The sequence below is a fragment of the Ursus americanus genome, chromosome 26, assembly GCF_024610735.1.
Source record: "Ursus americanus isolate L20-20 chromosome 26, mUrsAme1.1.p, whole genome shotgun sequence".
In the NCBI taxonomy this organism is placed as follows: Eukaryota; Metazoa; Chordata; class Mammalia; order Carnivora; family Ursidae; genus Ursus; species Ursus americanus.
Genome location: NC_142152.1, coordinates 17,912,375 through 17,928,552, shown reverse-complemented (window position 1 = coordinate 17,928,552; position 16,178 = coordinate 17,912,375). Strand labels below are relative to the sequence as shown.

General features: G+C 48.8%; 1 protein-coding gene across 14 annotated transcripts in view; it reads right to left on the bottom strand.

Moving 5' to 3' along the window:
- Positions 1-16,178, bottom strand: part of RGS6 (regulator of G protein signaling 6) — a 554,007-nt gene that overhangs the window by 25,983 nt on the left and 511,846 nt on the right. For all 14 annotated transcript variants that reach the window (XM_087856077.1, XM_087856086.1, XM_087856080.1 and 11 more), the window contains one exon: positions 3,760-3,849. In XM_087856077.1, the coding sequence (XP_087712203.1) occupies positions 3,760-3,849 (90 nt within the window). The remainder of the gene's footprint in view (positions 1-3,759; positions 3,850-16,178) is intronic.

The window sequence follows — 16,178 nt, the reverse complement described above, 5'->3', positions numbered from 1 at the left end:
GGTAGGGAGAAAAATACAGAAAAAAAAAACTCTTCAGCTTACATGTGGTTTCCAAACAGCAGCAGTGGCAGCTAATGAACAGAAACAACAGCAAAACAGGGCGAAAAAATGGGAGAAGAGAAGCAGCCAGCACTGCAGGTGGCTCAGCGGGAGAGACAGCAAACAGAAGCCCGCCAGAAACAGGGCTGCCTCGATGGCACAGCTAGGAGAGAGGGGTGTTTGCTTCTAAGGGGGCCGTCGGTGGTGCTGCAGGGCTCGGAGTCAGAGCCTCGGTGCCTTTGCACGGGCCACAGGCCACCCACCGCCGTTGGGAGCCGCCTGCTCCCTGCGTCCCACTGGCTGTGCTCGCGGGCTGGCGCCCCCGGTTTGTGTCCCTGAGGCTGCAGGCAGACACCTGGGGGCCCCAAGTGGGGACCCAGAACAGACTACCTCTGATGGCTGGGTGTAGGCAGGGGATCCTGATGGGACATCAGGAAGTGGCTGTGGGCAAGGTGAGGTCGTCAACACCTCCGGGAGTCTGGCTTAGGGCTCTGAGATTTTTCCCCACCCAGAAGTAGCCAGAAGTTTGCTAACTTCAGGGACTTCCTAGTGGTCCCCTAGTGGCTCCCCTAGTGGCCCCCCCTGTTGACTTTCATTCTGTGTCCTTAGACCAGGGAGGGTCTACCCACATCGTCTCTGTTGACAAAGTGTCTTGGGAATGTTTCGGACAGAAAGTGCTCTCTCGGTATGTAGGCAGATGTCCCCTTCCGAGGTTTATGCAGGCCAGGCTACAGGAGCGTCAGGGGCCTCTATGGAGAACTCTTAGCTAAGGAGCTCCTGCCAGGGGGGCAAGAAGAGGCAAAGCCCTTGAATCCTCTCCCCAGGCCTAGTCGCTCACTACCACACACTACCGCGGGAGGAGAGGAGGATGTGGTGTGGCACCTGACCCTCTCCCTAAGTTTCCTGCTTTGTCAAGAGGTTTGGGAGAGAATTACATCCCCAATACTGGCTAGTTGATCTTAGAGCCCTGTTCCAGGGTGCTGAGCCTGAGCCTGGGAAATTTGGAGAGTACAGTCATTCACATGGACACACACACACACACACACACACACACACACACACACACACACAGCAAAACTGGAAACCGGAGAGCTGAAGAAGCAGCCAGGTGCCTGTGGGTCTGCAGGTGCTGAAAGCAGAGGGGCAGGCAAAGGGCAGCCCTCTGTCTGTGCGGTCAAGGTCAGAGGGCTTCTTTAGTGGCTGTCACGCCCCTGTCCCCTCCGCTGGCTGCCAGGAGACAGGACGTCGCAGAAGGAAAACACACGCACACACACACACACACACGACACACCACGGCAGAGCCAGTCTGGTCTTTCTCCTCACACCAGGAGACGAATGGTACTGCGCCAAGTCTCGGCTCTGGGGACAGCGGGACTCAGCTTTAATCCCGTGCACGGCCCGGGCAGCACGCACTCAGCCGGGGTCACGCTGGTCCTGGGCCCTGCAGCTAGCATGGTGTGCCTGTCATTTCTGTCCTCTGGCTACTGGGTTGCTGCTCACAGAGGGTCGCCATCGGCCTGACTCATTCAGGTTCCTGCCTTGCATGTCCTGGAGGAGCGCTCGAAACCCAGCTCACCTGCCCCTCGAGAGCCTGGTTTGCCAGAGCGGCTAACCTTATCTTTGACAATATTAGGATAGAAGACGAACTAGGGATGAGGGCTCAGGAGGCTGTGGCTGCAGACTCCATCTCGAGATGGAAAAGCAGAAAAGTGAGGTCGGATCCAGGGCCCCTCTCGTAGCTGGAGAGCGGGACTCTCACATACCTTTATGACCTGGGCATTTATGTCACACGGTAAGGCCCATCTCTGACATCAGGGTACGTCTAGGCCTACCTGAAAATGCCGAGTTACAACTCCAATCCACACCTGGAGACTCTCAGGGAGAAATGGAAGAAAAAGTAGGTTTCGTCACTGTTTTTGGAAACAACCCCTGGATGTTGCAAGGGTGTTGGCATCTGCAAGAGCTTTTCTGCCAAAGAACATCCCTTCCTTTGGGGCCTGGGAGGGTCATTCTAATCCATTTCACGTGTAACATTTCACAGGCAAGCCGTGGGTCCCGTTCTCACGTGATGGATCTCCTTTGAGAAGTTCTCCTTTTATGGGAGGACCTGCGGGGGCAGGCTATCAGCTCTGCTCCCTGAGCTGGAGTGGGTTTCCCCTTTGTGTTCAGACCCGCAGAGGACTGAGTGGCCTCTGGCTTCTCCTGGGCATGTACATGACCCAGGTGAGCCAGACAGCTAGGACCTTAGAATTTCTCCCAACTGTGGTCAGTTCGGGGTCTTGAGCCACGAGAAATAGGAACATTCATTTTGACCTTCTCCCATGAGAACTGGGCTGGAGATACCAGAAGTGTCCATAACTTTTCTTGCAGAAATGGGCATCTGCTGGTCCCCTCCCTCAGCGCTCCTCTACCTGCACCCTCCTGCCAGGGACCTGGCAAGGGGCCAGGCTTCACATTTTCCATCAAGTAGTGACACTTGACGGAAGGGGTGAAGGCAACCAGGAAAGCTGGGTTTCTGACAGTCCGGGCATTCCAGAAGTCCCTTGTCCTTCCTCAGACTATCAGGGATATTCTCAGGGCTACTTAAGGGCAGGAGAATGGGATACAAACACTCTTCTAGACTCTGGAGTTGAACGGTACCAACGAGATACGCAGACAGGATCCTGGCACACAAGAGAGACAGACAGTACACAGAGAGGAGGGTCGCGTGGCCGGGAGAGGCAGCCTGACAGAGGGCGTGTGGGGGGACAACCGCAAGCTTAGGGACTGGGGTTGGCAGGCTGCGACGGGAGCAGAGGGGATGCCCATATTCCTAAGTGGCGTGGCATGGAAGTTGTGGATTTGGGTGCAAGGAGAGCCACACTCAACCACACGTGGGCCTCGGAGCAGAGCTGCAAAGCACAGAGGGTTTGCAGGCATACAGGAATCCCGAGCCATCTCTCCTGCCTCCCCTTTCCCAGACCCCAGGCGCCTCCCGGCTCTTCCTTCCCTCCTCCCAGAAATCCAGCTGAGTTCTTCCTGCTTTAGTCGCCCCTTGTCATCTACATGCTGAGAATCCCTGGGCCCCCCAACCCAGAAACCAAGGGCTGCAGGGAACCATGACTTGATTCCAAGGGGAGGAGGAATACGAAGCTAGGGTGTACAGTTTCTTCAGGGCTGAAAGAAAAGGCAAACACTGTGGGGCATTAGGGAGGGGACAATCCCAGAAGTGACTTCTGGGTCCAGATTGGGGCTTGGGGGGAGGGCTTGAAACCTGTAAGGTTTTCTACCCAGTGAGGGGGCTGCCCTGATCCTTGCCTCATCCTCTTCACTGAGCCGGTCAGACTTCATCTAAAGTCTGTGTAAGGGGGCTGGACTTCGCAGTGGGGGAGCTCTTTCTGGTTTCCTAAGGGATTCGCGGGCTTCACCACCAGTCCTGAACCCTTGTGCTGAGCCACTGTGGCCTTAGTATTTGGTCACACTCCCTGCTGTGGGCAGAACGCGCAGATCAAGGTTATGGGGACATGGAGACAGGATGCTACACCCTGGACCTTGGGGGTGCGCTGGGGTGGTGACGATTCTACTTGTCTTCCCGTGGAGTGGAAGCAGATAGAGAAGGGAAGGAAGAAAAGAGAAAATAAATAAAACCCAAGGGATGATATTCTCATTTGACTCCAGCAGCAAGCAGCAGGCAAGGGTCAACAGTGCTAAGAAAGGCAGGCCTGCCCTTCCCAAAGATACCTTCTTCTTGGCCAGCAGCAAGTCCTGGTAAGCGTTTGACCGGAGGAAGCGGGCATAGCTGTCACTCTTCATCAACTTGTAGATGTGTTCCTGGGAAGGAGGGGGTGGGAAGACACAAGAGAGAACTGTCAGCCACTGCTAAGGAAGGGGACTCACAACCCACCTGGCCACTGTTTTAAGAAAGAAACAAACTGGGGTATGCTTGCATGTATCTAGAAACACTTGTGATATGTTTGTTTTGTTTTTTTTCCCACTCAGGAACACCAAACAAAATATATTTTCTCCTTAGAATAAAATCTCCTGGAGGATCATATCCCAAAGGCTTTGTAATTGGGCCTTGGTGCCACGTTGAGAGGCAATATTGCTCAATGATTAAAACCACAGGCTCAGGGGCGCCGGGGTGGCGCAGTCGGTAAGCGTCTGCCTTCGGCTCAGGGCGTGATCCCAGAGTCCTGGGATCGAGCCCCACATCAGGCTCCTCCGCTGGGAGCCTGCTTCTTCCTCTCCCACTCCCCCTGCCTGTGTTCCCTCTCTCGCTGGCTGTCTCTCTCTCTCTTTCTGTCAAATAAATAAATAAATAAAATCTAAAAAACAAACAAACAAACAAACAAAAAACCACAGGCACAGCAGTGAGAAGGAACAGACTACTGATACACCCAACCACTCGGATGAATCTCGAGGGAATCATGGTGAGTGAAAGAGCTAATCCCCAGAAGGTTCCATACTGTATGATTCCATTTGTATAACATTCTTAAAATGACAAATTATAAGAATAGACAACAGATGAGTGGTTGCCAGGGGCTAAGGATGGGAGGGGTAGGGAAGGGTGTGGTTACAAAAGACAATAGGAAGGATTCTTGGGGTGATGGAGTTGTGCAGAGCTAAACACACACACACACACATACACACACAGAAGTACAAGCAAAATTGGGAAATCCGATACTCGGTGGATGTAGCAATAGTAACATCATGGTTGTGATATCATACTACGGTTTTGCACATGTTGCCATTATGGGAAACAGGGTAACTGGTAAGTTTCTGTATTATGTCTTACAGCTGCACGTGAATTTAGAGGTATCTCAAATTAAAAAGCTTAATTTAAAAAAAAGCAGCTCCATAGGCAATGGTGCAATTAGGTCAGTTGTGCATGGTAGGGCCACCACCCTGTCCTGGAAGGGTGCCCTGGGCAACCGTTTACGGGGCATGTGAGCAAATACGCCAGGCCTAAGGCTTACATCCAGGAGGGGCAGATGCAGTGGCGTGGTGCCCTCTCTTCGCCCGGGCATCTAGACGTATTTGCATTCTGGCCTTGGGGATGAATTTCACCCTCGACTTCCAGCTAATTCCTATAGTCTACGGGCCCTTCCTCACAGATCTGTCCTCACCCGGGGCAGGGAAAGCCTGGCACCTTAAAAGAGGCGTTTGTTAATTGAAAAATGGTATTTATCAGTCGTGATGGAATGAATGCAGCTCAGCTGTCCAAGAAAGCCTGGCTGTCCCAAGAGAGGACCTGCTAAGAGGAATGGTGGGCTTTCCCTAGGGAGGGCGGGATTGCTGGCAGAGGCTGGCCTGGTAGAGAAAGCCTCTTCTCTTATACACACACATTGTGCGTCCCCTGATGGACAAGGGCGCCAGGGCTCGGGGGAATGAAGAGCTGGTCAGTGAGGAGAGAGAGCTCAGTTGAGAGGCAGGACTGGTCATTAAGGACCTCTTCCTCGGGTACTTGCCTTCCAGGGGAGGGTAGAGGAAGGGCGGCCTCCCCTCAGCTAGGGGCACATGTTAGAGGTGCCTGGCCAGGCTGGGACAGAGGAACCTGGGGCAATGGCGAGGGCTTGCCGGGAGCCTCTCCTGTCCCACCTCAAAAGAAAGTGAGAACAGAAAGCAAGCAAGTTCTTGGCCTCGTGTGGATCCTTCTCCAACTCATCTTCAGTCTGGGCACCAGCGTCATTCTTCCCGTGATGCCCCCGTATTTACAAAAGCAGGGTGCAAGCTGGCTAACGGGATGGCCCGCTGCAAGGAGCCAAGCAAAATTCAACAGTGGCTTGGGTCTGAACTGCCTTTGATAATTCAGATGTGGTGCGTTTCATAAGCTTAGTGAAAACACCGAGCGTTTTCCTGCAATTTCCAGACAAAAATCCCGTCCGCTTTTAGTGTAAGTTCCTTGAGCGTAGGAACAGTATGTCTTTATCTCTTATGTATGTACAGTATCCAGCACAGGGTTCAATGCTCGTGACATTGTTTCCAGGTTCAGGGAAGTGCTTGTGTGAGTCACACCCAGCGATTTTACAGGTGCCATCCTTGGGGTTTCTGCTCACATCACCTCCTGCCCTCTCTGTGGAAGGGCAGTGGGGCTCATAGCTCGAAGGGATTCCACATGTGAGCATCCTGGGTCAACTCCAATGGCCTCGGAGCCCAGGCTGAGGCGCTGCACTGGTCTTTGTTTTCATGCGTTGTCTCCTTAAATTGTTTCACCATTTAAATCATAGGTACAAATGTGAATGACTCACTGTCTCTTTCTTCTTGTCTCAGGCATCGCTTGGGTCTGGCTGACAGAGTTAGGTGACTCCTGAGTCATCTGGAGAGACCGGCCACTCATGCCTGGACCCTCTCCAAACCCTTCCCAAGGTAACAGGTCCCTGCTTCTTATCCTGGCTTCTCAGAGGACTCTAAATCCCAGGAATATTTCACAAAATAGCCCCCTGCTGCCCCAAGAGAAGTAAGGAGATCTCTCCTCATCTAGCACTTCTGGCCCTGGCGACAAATTTTGCCCTCGATCTAGCTAACTCCTCTGGTCCCACTGTAGGACAGAAAAGCCTGGTCCATTAAAAGAATGAACTTGTCAGTTTAAAAAGAGCAGGATACAGCAGGTGTCTAACATTTAGGCACAGAAATAGTCAGCAGATATTTAATGAGCATCTACTAGGTACGAGGGCTCTGTCCGGCATTGAGGTGATAGCCTGACCGAGACAGGCGAAGTCCCTGCTGTCACAAAGCTCAGATGCTGAGGCCAGATTGATGCACAAAGTGAGACTACAACTCCCAAAGCAGTCTCAGCTTCCAGCCGCTAGGGAATTTCGCATGACTCCTTGCAGTGGGCTCACTCCCATCAGTAACTTTTGTAGATTTGGGGGTGTATTTGAGCTTAGGGCTCCAAAGACAAAGTGTAAGCACAGGAGGCTGGGGTGGGTGTATATGGGATGACCCACTCTGCCAGAGTAGGCTATGTCCCCCCGCCCCCTCGGGGCCTCCCTTTCCCACTGTCTAGAGATCCATGACTGCCCCCCACCCTCCTCTGCTCCCCCAAGCCAAGAAATGGGGCCTTTGATATACCCAGTTATGGAACTCTGTTCCTTCCTCCTTGCCAGCTTTGTCTAAGAAGCACAAAGACAGTAAACAGGGGGTGGGTGAACAGAGCGCTGAGGTTTTTCTGGGAATGAGAATTAGGATGGGACTCAGGGTCTTTGGCCAGTTCCCAAATGCAACGAGTTTATCACTGCCAGGGACAGCAAGTGTACAAAGCTCTTGGCAGTGACCTCTACTGATTTATGGGAGGTTCTGGTTTGTTTCCCCTGCTCTGAAGACAACCAGTCTAAGGGAAATGTATATCCAGAATCATCAAAGAGCCACTGGCAAAACTAGAAAGCCCCCACTGACAGAATTCCTCAGGGGCTAGAGAAAAAGAAGTTTGGTCTTCTCTTTTCTTGTCTTTTCTTCCCTTCCCATCCTCTCCGTCCTTTTCCTCTCCTTTCTTCCCTTCTCTCCTTATTCATTTCTTTCTTTCCTCCCTCCCTCCCTCCTCCTTCTTATTCCTTCTCCCCCTCCAAAAAAGATAGCTGAGTTGACTATGAACGAGCAGCCCTAGCACGGGCCACGTGGGAAAGGTGAGGACGGCTCTCCGTAGGCCGAGCACCTGAGGCTCTCGGGCCCTAACGCCTACTGAACATCGTAGCCACGATTCTCAGCGTGGGGAAGGAATCACACCGCTATAGCGGCCACAGTTACAGCACAGGGATGTCACCCTGACGAGACACTCCTCCCGCATCTCCCTTTCTGGGCCGGGCCTGGAACGGGGAACTCTGCTCGCCTGGGATGGTGCTAAGGTGGAAGCAACAACAACTGGAACCAGGAGGGTGCGAGACACATGTGGGCGCTGGAAGGAGCAAGGAGTGTGAGCTGTCTCAAAACCACACCTGCTTCAAATCACTGTTTTGCGATGATAATCCTCATTCGGAAATCTCTTTTATTTTTAGGCAAAACACAGTGACCCTCACAAGCTCTGGGGAAGGTTATCAGACAAATGCCTGGGGCCTTGGGCCGCAAGCATGCCGGAGCAGCTGAATTACTTAAGAGCACCCTCATGTCCTTCTCTTTGCTGTGGGTCCCTAAAACAGCTACGATCTAATTTCCCAGCTTTCGAACATCCTCCTGGAGTGGGAAACCACTCAGCTGGAGCATTGCACAGCTGCCAAGAGCCCTTCTTGTGATTTTTAAGTGTCCTATTTTTCTTTTTGCAGAGATATGGGCCTCATCTCTGCCCTCCACACCCAGACTTCCTGGAACAACATCCAGACTTTGGGGGCTGCTGGGTGCATTGCAATCCCTTGGAAGAAGATGAGGTTGTGGGGTAGAGTGTGGTGTTGCTGGGCAGGGAGGCAGAAGCAAGACTGGGCTGGGAGCCAAAGGCTTGGATTCAGGTCCTGACCCGGCCTCTCTCTGGCCCTGCCTATCACACAATTAAGTGAGGGAATAGAAGCGAAAGCACTATAAAAACCATACACATGTAAAGTAATAATAATCATTGGCCTTCACGCTGCGACTGTCCTTGCTAGGGATGACATGGGGGTGAGCCCCAAGACTGCAAGATCCCTGGGGTGGGAGGAAAGGTGAAGCAGAGCCCAGCTACATTATTTTCATTGTCCTTGTTTGCTCTGAATCAGTGTGTAGGTTTAAACAACCCCACTTTATAGATGAGGATTCTGAAACTCGAAAAGGTTGTGACTGGTCCAAGTACGGAGGTAGGATTTGAACCCAGAACTGTGTGACCCCAAAGCTCACGCTCTTCCCTGGCAGCATGTTACTTTTCATTGTCATTGAGTTGGAGCTTTGAGGGGAGTCAGTGTTGCGTGACTGGGACAAGAGAGGTCCTCAATGTGTGGTTGGTAGAAATGTGAGGGTCTCCTCTCAAGTCCTGATCTGAGTCATCCTGCTAGTAGACGAGCTGCCCTTTGGGAGCCATTTACTACTTTTGCCATCGGTGATGGTGATGGCTGGGTCACTCAGGGCAACGGGGTCGGGTTCCTTACCTCACAGGCCGTGTACAACTTGCCTCCCATACCAGAAGGAATGTCCTGACCTGGCAAAGCTCGGGGGGCTGACTGGGCTCTTGGGAAGCCATAAGCAGCAGGTCTGTATCAAAGCAAGTCACTCAGGAGATCCCTTTCAAGAGAATCTTGAATACCGTAAACCAAAGGTCTTTAGACCCTAGACATGGGGAAAGTTAGCATGTGTTTCAACATGGGTCCTGCAGGAGGACACAAGATGGGATTGCACAGTGGTAAGGATTGATGTGGGTCCTAAATCACTATCTGCCGACTAGATATAGGCGAGGCAACAGAAAAGATGTCCGGCAGTATGGACACCCACTTGCGGGAAAGATGGTAGCTTGTCCTCATGGAGCAGCTTTGGATGACCCTCCCAGGATCACGTGGATCTTAAATGAGAAACCCCATTTGGATCTCTTTGTCCTTCTAAGCAGAACACGGGGACCCTTGTTTCCATGTAATGCAGCATTCAAATCATAAGAGTGTAAGAATATGTTCTCCTTTGCCTTTACCCTGTGAAGCGTCTCAACATGTTCAATTTAACTGCCCAAAGGTGCAGTCATTTGATGCTGTTCAATCCCTATTCTGTAGATAACAGTAGCTTTGAAGACAGCTTTGTGTATTGCCTTTTACCTACCCAAATGCCATGGGCATTAACTCAGACTAGTGTTTTCCTTGTCCTCTTCAAGGTCATGGGGTTTGGTGCAGGCAAGCTGCATCAACAAAGAAATTTTGGAATTCAGCTCTCTGGCGCCTTCTCTCTAGGAACTGCTAGTCTGTGTGGTAATAAACAGAACCCGATCACAAACAACGGATCTGTTCTTTTGGAGAATGCATCCCTCCCTCTGCTGTTCGTCTCCCTAAAATAAAGCCACCCACAGAATGAAATGAGTAACTCCTGGAGCAAGCCGGGCTATGGCGTTCTTTATTAAACTATGTCTGGCATGGGACGTCTACCAGGAAAGGCCCTCCAGTCGAGGATTCATATCAGGAAACTTGGTGCCGTCTTGTGATACGGGCACACAATGCCACCACTTCCACCGCCAGAGCAAAGGTGACCAACCTTCAGCAGGCTGTGAAGACTTCTTCTGAGTAATCTGGGACACACATAAATGTATACTCCACTAAAAGCTTTGCCTTTTAAACAAGGCATATGTTAGAAGCCTTGCGTTCCTTAATCAAGCTGCTTTTAAACATCTTAGTTGAAATAATAATAGAAACTTTTGACTGGAGGCTTCTTGTCTGTTTAAAGTCGGTGTAGACTGGCTGGTCTATTTCTTATCTCTTTCATCACCCACCCTCATTTTGGCCTTGAGGTGGCCCTTTGATCATGCCATGCATGAATGATGGCCGAGTAGAGTTTCAGGAACTTGGATTCAGGTCTACTTAAGGAAAGGGGCCCGCCTATGTATCTGTATATTCCCAGAGCCTAGAGCATCTGACACTTAGTGGGTATTCCAAGTTTTGCTGAATTGGCATATTGTAGAAATTTAATTTAACTGGTATTTATTGATCACCTACTATATGTGTTCCCCAAGGTTGTTGCAAGATTTTTTTAAATTGGAAAGCCAAGGGACAAATTGTCCGTCTTTTTTCTAATGACAGGTGCAGCTGAGAGTATTACAATTCTGGACTGAGTAGTCAAGGAAATTTTTTTAAAACTTCAACTGCAGGCAGAGCTTTACTTTAGTACTGTGGGGACTTAGGAAAGGTAAAGAAGACCAAATTCTCATCAAAGGACTTTCAAGTCCAGAGGTGCTGGAAGGTCCAGAGAGGCCTCAGTGGGGGCATTTCAACAGCTCCTGCAGGGCAGGAAAACAGCAGGGCTCAGAGAGCTGGGAAACCAACACAGGGTCCCGCAGGAACTGGAGCCAAAGGCTGGGTTGGTTTGCGCAGTTCAACCGTCAGTCCATTTGATGGACGGATTTCCAATCCAATCCAATCTCAGTGAAGTGTTTTCTCAGGCCCCTTTTGTTTCATTTGTAAAGAACGGTGCGCTCTTAGACAAGCTCTGCCTGATGGGGCAAAGAGTCATCCAGGCCCCCTGCTTCCCTTGCCATGGCCCTCACTATAGAACTTCACAGCTCACAGCTCAAGGTCTCCCAACTGGAATGGGAGCATGACTGTTCGGGAAATGGATGGATGGGGAGATGGACGAATGATTGAACGGGTCCAGTGACACAATCCTGGGAACCTCCAAGACTTTAAATTGAAGCCAGGCAGCCACTGTGACCGCCAGCTGACTTCCGTCTCCCTCCTGCAGCCTGCGGAGGCTCTGGAAAGAGGTGAACGCCCCAAGAGGAAGCCTTAGGTTTTCAACAATTCCTGTGGGTTCATTCTCTCCTCCAAAAACCACCAGCAGAGCTTCAGATTACATGCTCCAAGATTCAGACCTCTCTTGCTCCAGCTCACCCTGCCCGCCACCCTCTGATACCCTCTCTTGGCCCAAAGCCTTCCACTCTTTCCTACTATCTTCAGGGGGAGAAAGTTTGAATTCCTCAGGATGACACGTGAGGACCCAGCGTTTGGCTCCTACGTACTTTTTCTGCGTATTTCCCCTCAGAGCTCCTTAGATGAGCAGACATCTTGGGAGAATTCTTTTGGTCTAGCTTGGAATTAGAAGACCTCGGGAGTACTAGAGCCCTGCCTTTTTGTGAGTTCACACAGAAATACGCAGCACTTCTTGTGTATTCAAAAAAATGTTCAGGGCCATTTGCTCATTGGTTTCACAAAAATCTTTAGAGGGCTATAGAGAAGACATCATCCCCATTCTCTAGATAAGAAGACTAAGGCATGAAAGGTCAAGATTCTTGCCAGGGACTACACAGCAAGTAAGTGCCAGTGTGGGTCCTCTGATGCCCCATGGTTGAGAACAGAATTCAATCCCTAGCGTAAAGAGCTGAGTCCTTTAAAAAAAAAAACCATGGCCCATTTTCTTTTTTACTCCCCTTACAAAGCTAAATCTATGAAATTGGAACAACACAGCAAACAGCTGAGGGCTATGGTCACAGCCCACAGACCTTTATGGAAGATTTGGTCTTGGCCCAAATTTTCAAAAAAGCCAAATGGATCAGCAAAGCACAAGCTGCAAACGTGGGATCCCATGCTGACGGGGTGTCTTGTGAAATATTTCCACAGGAAGCAAACACAGGCAATTAACTTTGCTATAACAATGCATGCGGTCAGATAAAAAACAAAATCCTCGGAGACAGCTGGCACCTCACCCGCCATTCCCCATTTCAAAGGAACCCATAAATCTGGCTGATCCATTCTGGCTACTGACCCTAATAGTAGGGCATAGACTCACAGCTCGATGGCACTCTGACCCCTGTGGGGGGCTTCTGAGAACCCTTGTAACCAGCTGAAGAAGCCACTCACAGCTCCTGATTCCATGGGGAAGGATTCCAAAGGGCTTGGGTGTCATCATTCCCACTTTGCAGATGGGCAAGATGAGGAAAACAAGCTGAAGACTTAACTGTGCAGTCCTCGACAAAGCAGATGGCAGAAGCACTATCAGAGCCTGCTTCCCGGCCGGGCCCTTCTGCAGAGAGAGGAGTTTTCCCAGGTCTCAGCATGACAACCGAGCCCTCAACAACTAACAATCCGGGGGCAGTGTGATCTGAGCAGTAGACGCTTGGCCAGCAGGTCAGGAGATCTGAGTGCAAATCTAGACTGGTCATGGGCTGCTAAGGATTTGAAGCTCTTTTCTCCTTACCTGGCAGCTTCTGAATCACACCTTGTAGCTGTTGCAAGAGGCAGTGCTAACCAGGCCTGGTAACCAGGGTGAGCACCGTGCGACTGGCTGACTGCTCCTCAGGCTGCTCTGTGATATTGACCCCCACTCGGACGCATTTGCAGATTGAGTTTGTCATGCTACCGCACCAAGACAGACCCCCTCGGACCTCCTCTCTCAAAGAAACGGAAAATTAACCCCTCCCAACCTGCTACCTTCTACCTTTCTGGGTTTCTTGAAGCATTTCAGTGATTTTCATGCTATACTGTTTCGCACGGGGTCTCAAACGACAAGCCTCAAACTCACATCTGGCCTCCTGTTTATTTCTTTATGTGCTGTGAGCTAAGAATGGTTTTTACATTTTTAAATGGCTGGAAAAAATAAAAAGAATAGTTCATGAAAAATTATAAGAAATTGAGCTTTCAGTATCCATAAATACAGATTTTTTGGAACACAGCCATATCCACTCTTCTATGCTGTTTACACTGTAATGTTGTTACAGTGTAGCTGTTTTCGCATCGCAGAATTGAGTAGTGGTGACACAGACCATATGACCCACAAAGCCTAAAATTTATACTGTCTGGCTCTTTACAGAAAAAGTTTAGTTTTTTTTAATCGAACCCTGGTTTAGTGTAAAAGGCAGGCTACGGAGTCACCCTATTTGCATAATCACCTTGTATACATAAATCCCCCACTAAAATGGGGATTATCTCTGGGTGCTAAAATTACATGCAATTATTCGAATTTTTTCACCAAACATGTTAAACATAAAGGTATAAAAATATTAATCACATTAGGAGAATAAAATAGTAAGCATTTATCCTATCTTACTCTGGGCCAGATCATTTGAGTTGTTGATGGGCTTCATTTCACCTGGTCCCCTTTCTGCCCCCATGCGTACGACCCCTGTACCTCTGTCATACAGATGAGCAAAGGCAGACTCAGGGAGTTTAAGTGACTTGCCCAAGGTCACACTGCTAGTTAGAAGCACATGGTATGTTTACAGTGGAAACACACTTAAGAAACAAAAGGGAACAGGCTGAAACAAGTACGTTTAGGAAGAGTGTTTTATTTGAATTCACAGGAGACCAATCCTAACAGGTAATGAGGAACTTAGAGAGGCTCTGAGTAGCCTAAGAGTCCACCCTGCCTCAACAATGAGGCATCTTACTTGTGGAGGTACCTGAAAAACGGCAAAGCACTGTGCCAACGAAGGCTGTGTATCCAGAAACTTGTCAAGGCACAACCTGCTGACTTCCTAAGATTTCCTGTCCAGTCTTTCTCAAATTAGAAACACCGTAAATGTCAAGAAGAGAGGACTGGTTAGCTAAACTATGATGCTTCCTCACAATGGAAGCATTACTACACAGCAATTCGAGAGCCAGCTTATAATCATATCACTGCTGCTAGTGTGGGCCCTGTGGCTCCGAGGCTGTGGTGAGGCAGGAGAAAGTGAATGAGTAACGGTGTGAAGTACTAGTGCCATCGCCTGTGGCATCCTTGAGAACCAAGATTCTCAGCATAGACAAAGGATGCACAAATATTTAAAAAAAAAAAGAGAGGTTACATAAAATCCCCTGTAGTTTTCAATTTGAATAGAAAGTATCAATATGAACTTATGATGTCTTTTTAATCACCACCAGCAACCACTCATTTCTTAGCTCTGTCTATTGAAAAGGTCTAGAAAGGATGACCAACCCAGGGACAATGAGCACCTCCAAGGGTCTAGATTGTGGTCTCTAAGAACCACTTCCCACTAAGAGAAACAGGGATCCTTGGAGAAATGGCTGATTCCAGGCCTGGGGCGAGGCCTGGAAAATCTTAGCTTTCTTGCTATTTGGATGACATCAAAGACTACCAGGATCATGTAAAAAGGAGCCACAGACAGAGATGGCACAATCCAAGCAACAATAAAAATAACAAACAAAATGGACTAAAACACATAAAAAATGTCCAGACCTATGAGTTTTCAAAGACACTAAAAACAAAACAGAAAACCCTAATTGGCCACCATTAGAAGATGATAGTAAACCACTCATTATTTTGAAAACTAAAAAATAAAGGGAAAGAAACAAACACTTAACCTATCTTTTCTATATAAATTGTATTATTAGATGATCTAATAGGATATATATTTGATTATTCATATTTCAGCTAATAAATGAAGTAATTAACTAATGGATCTAAGTAATAAACATCAATAGACGCTAAAATCACAAAAACAGAGAAAACTAGACCTTATGTGCCTTCTGACAAGAGAGCACAACATGATTTATGAAGTAGTTTTGCCCACAGACATCAAATGTAAATCCAATTAAATATCTAAATCAAACCACTAATTTGTAGGAAATACAGAGGGTAGAAGAACATGTTAAATAGCACCACAGGGCTGCAATAAAAGAAAAAAAAAATCCAGGCTGTGGGAATCTCTACAGGACAAGGAATATAATTTCTTCATGAAATATACTGCAAGGGGGCAGGGAGGGGAGTAGAGGCATATAAAAGAAATCTATAGATTAAAAGGCATGTGAAAGACATGTCAACATATTGCAATGTGTGGGCCTGATTTGGATTCTGATTTTATTTTATTCATTTATTTAAAGATTTTATTTGTTTGTTTGAGAGAGAGAGAGAGCAAGCACAAGCAGGGGTAGCAGCAGACAGAGGGAGAGGGAGAAGCAGACTCCCCATGAGCAGGGAACCTGATGTGGGACTTGATCCCAAGACCCAAAGGCAGACACTTAACCAACTGAGCCACCCAGGTGCCCCTGGATTCTGATTTTAAATTAAAGGTTAAAAAATGGCATTTATACCACCGCCATACATTTGAACACTTGCGTGACATCTGATGATATAAAGAGAATATTGCTAATTTTTAAGGTGTAATAGTGGTGTTAGTAATGCTACCTACTAGGTATTCAGAGATGAAATGATGTAATGTCTCAGATTTGCTTTAAAAAGTAGGTGGGGACACCGATAAAATGAGATCAGTCCTGTATTGATGATTGCTCAGGCTGGAGGAGGGCCCATAACCTTCTGTTGATGTGCTCTTTCCACTGTGCCACATGTTTGCATGTTTCCATAATAAAAGATGAAAATAAATCCTTCCTAACATCAGGCTCAGAGTGATACTAGTAGATGGAGTGTGTCATGGTTCTGACCAGTATCCCTGGTCTTATATTTTATGAATAATGGAGAGTTGAGCTGTGTGTTTCAGATCAGTCATCTGAGGGGCCTATCACCCAAAGAGCTCCTCCATCATCCAGGGAGCTTCTCCATCACCCAAGGAGCTTCTCCATCACCCAAGGAGCTTCTCCATCACCCAAGGAGCTTCTCCATCACCCAAGGAGCTCCTCTATCACTTT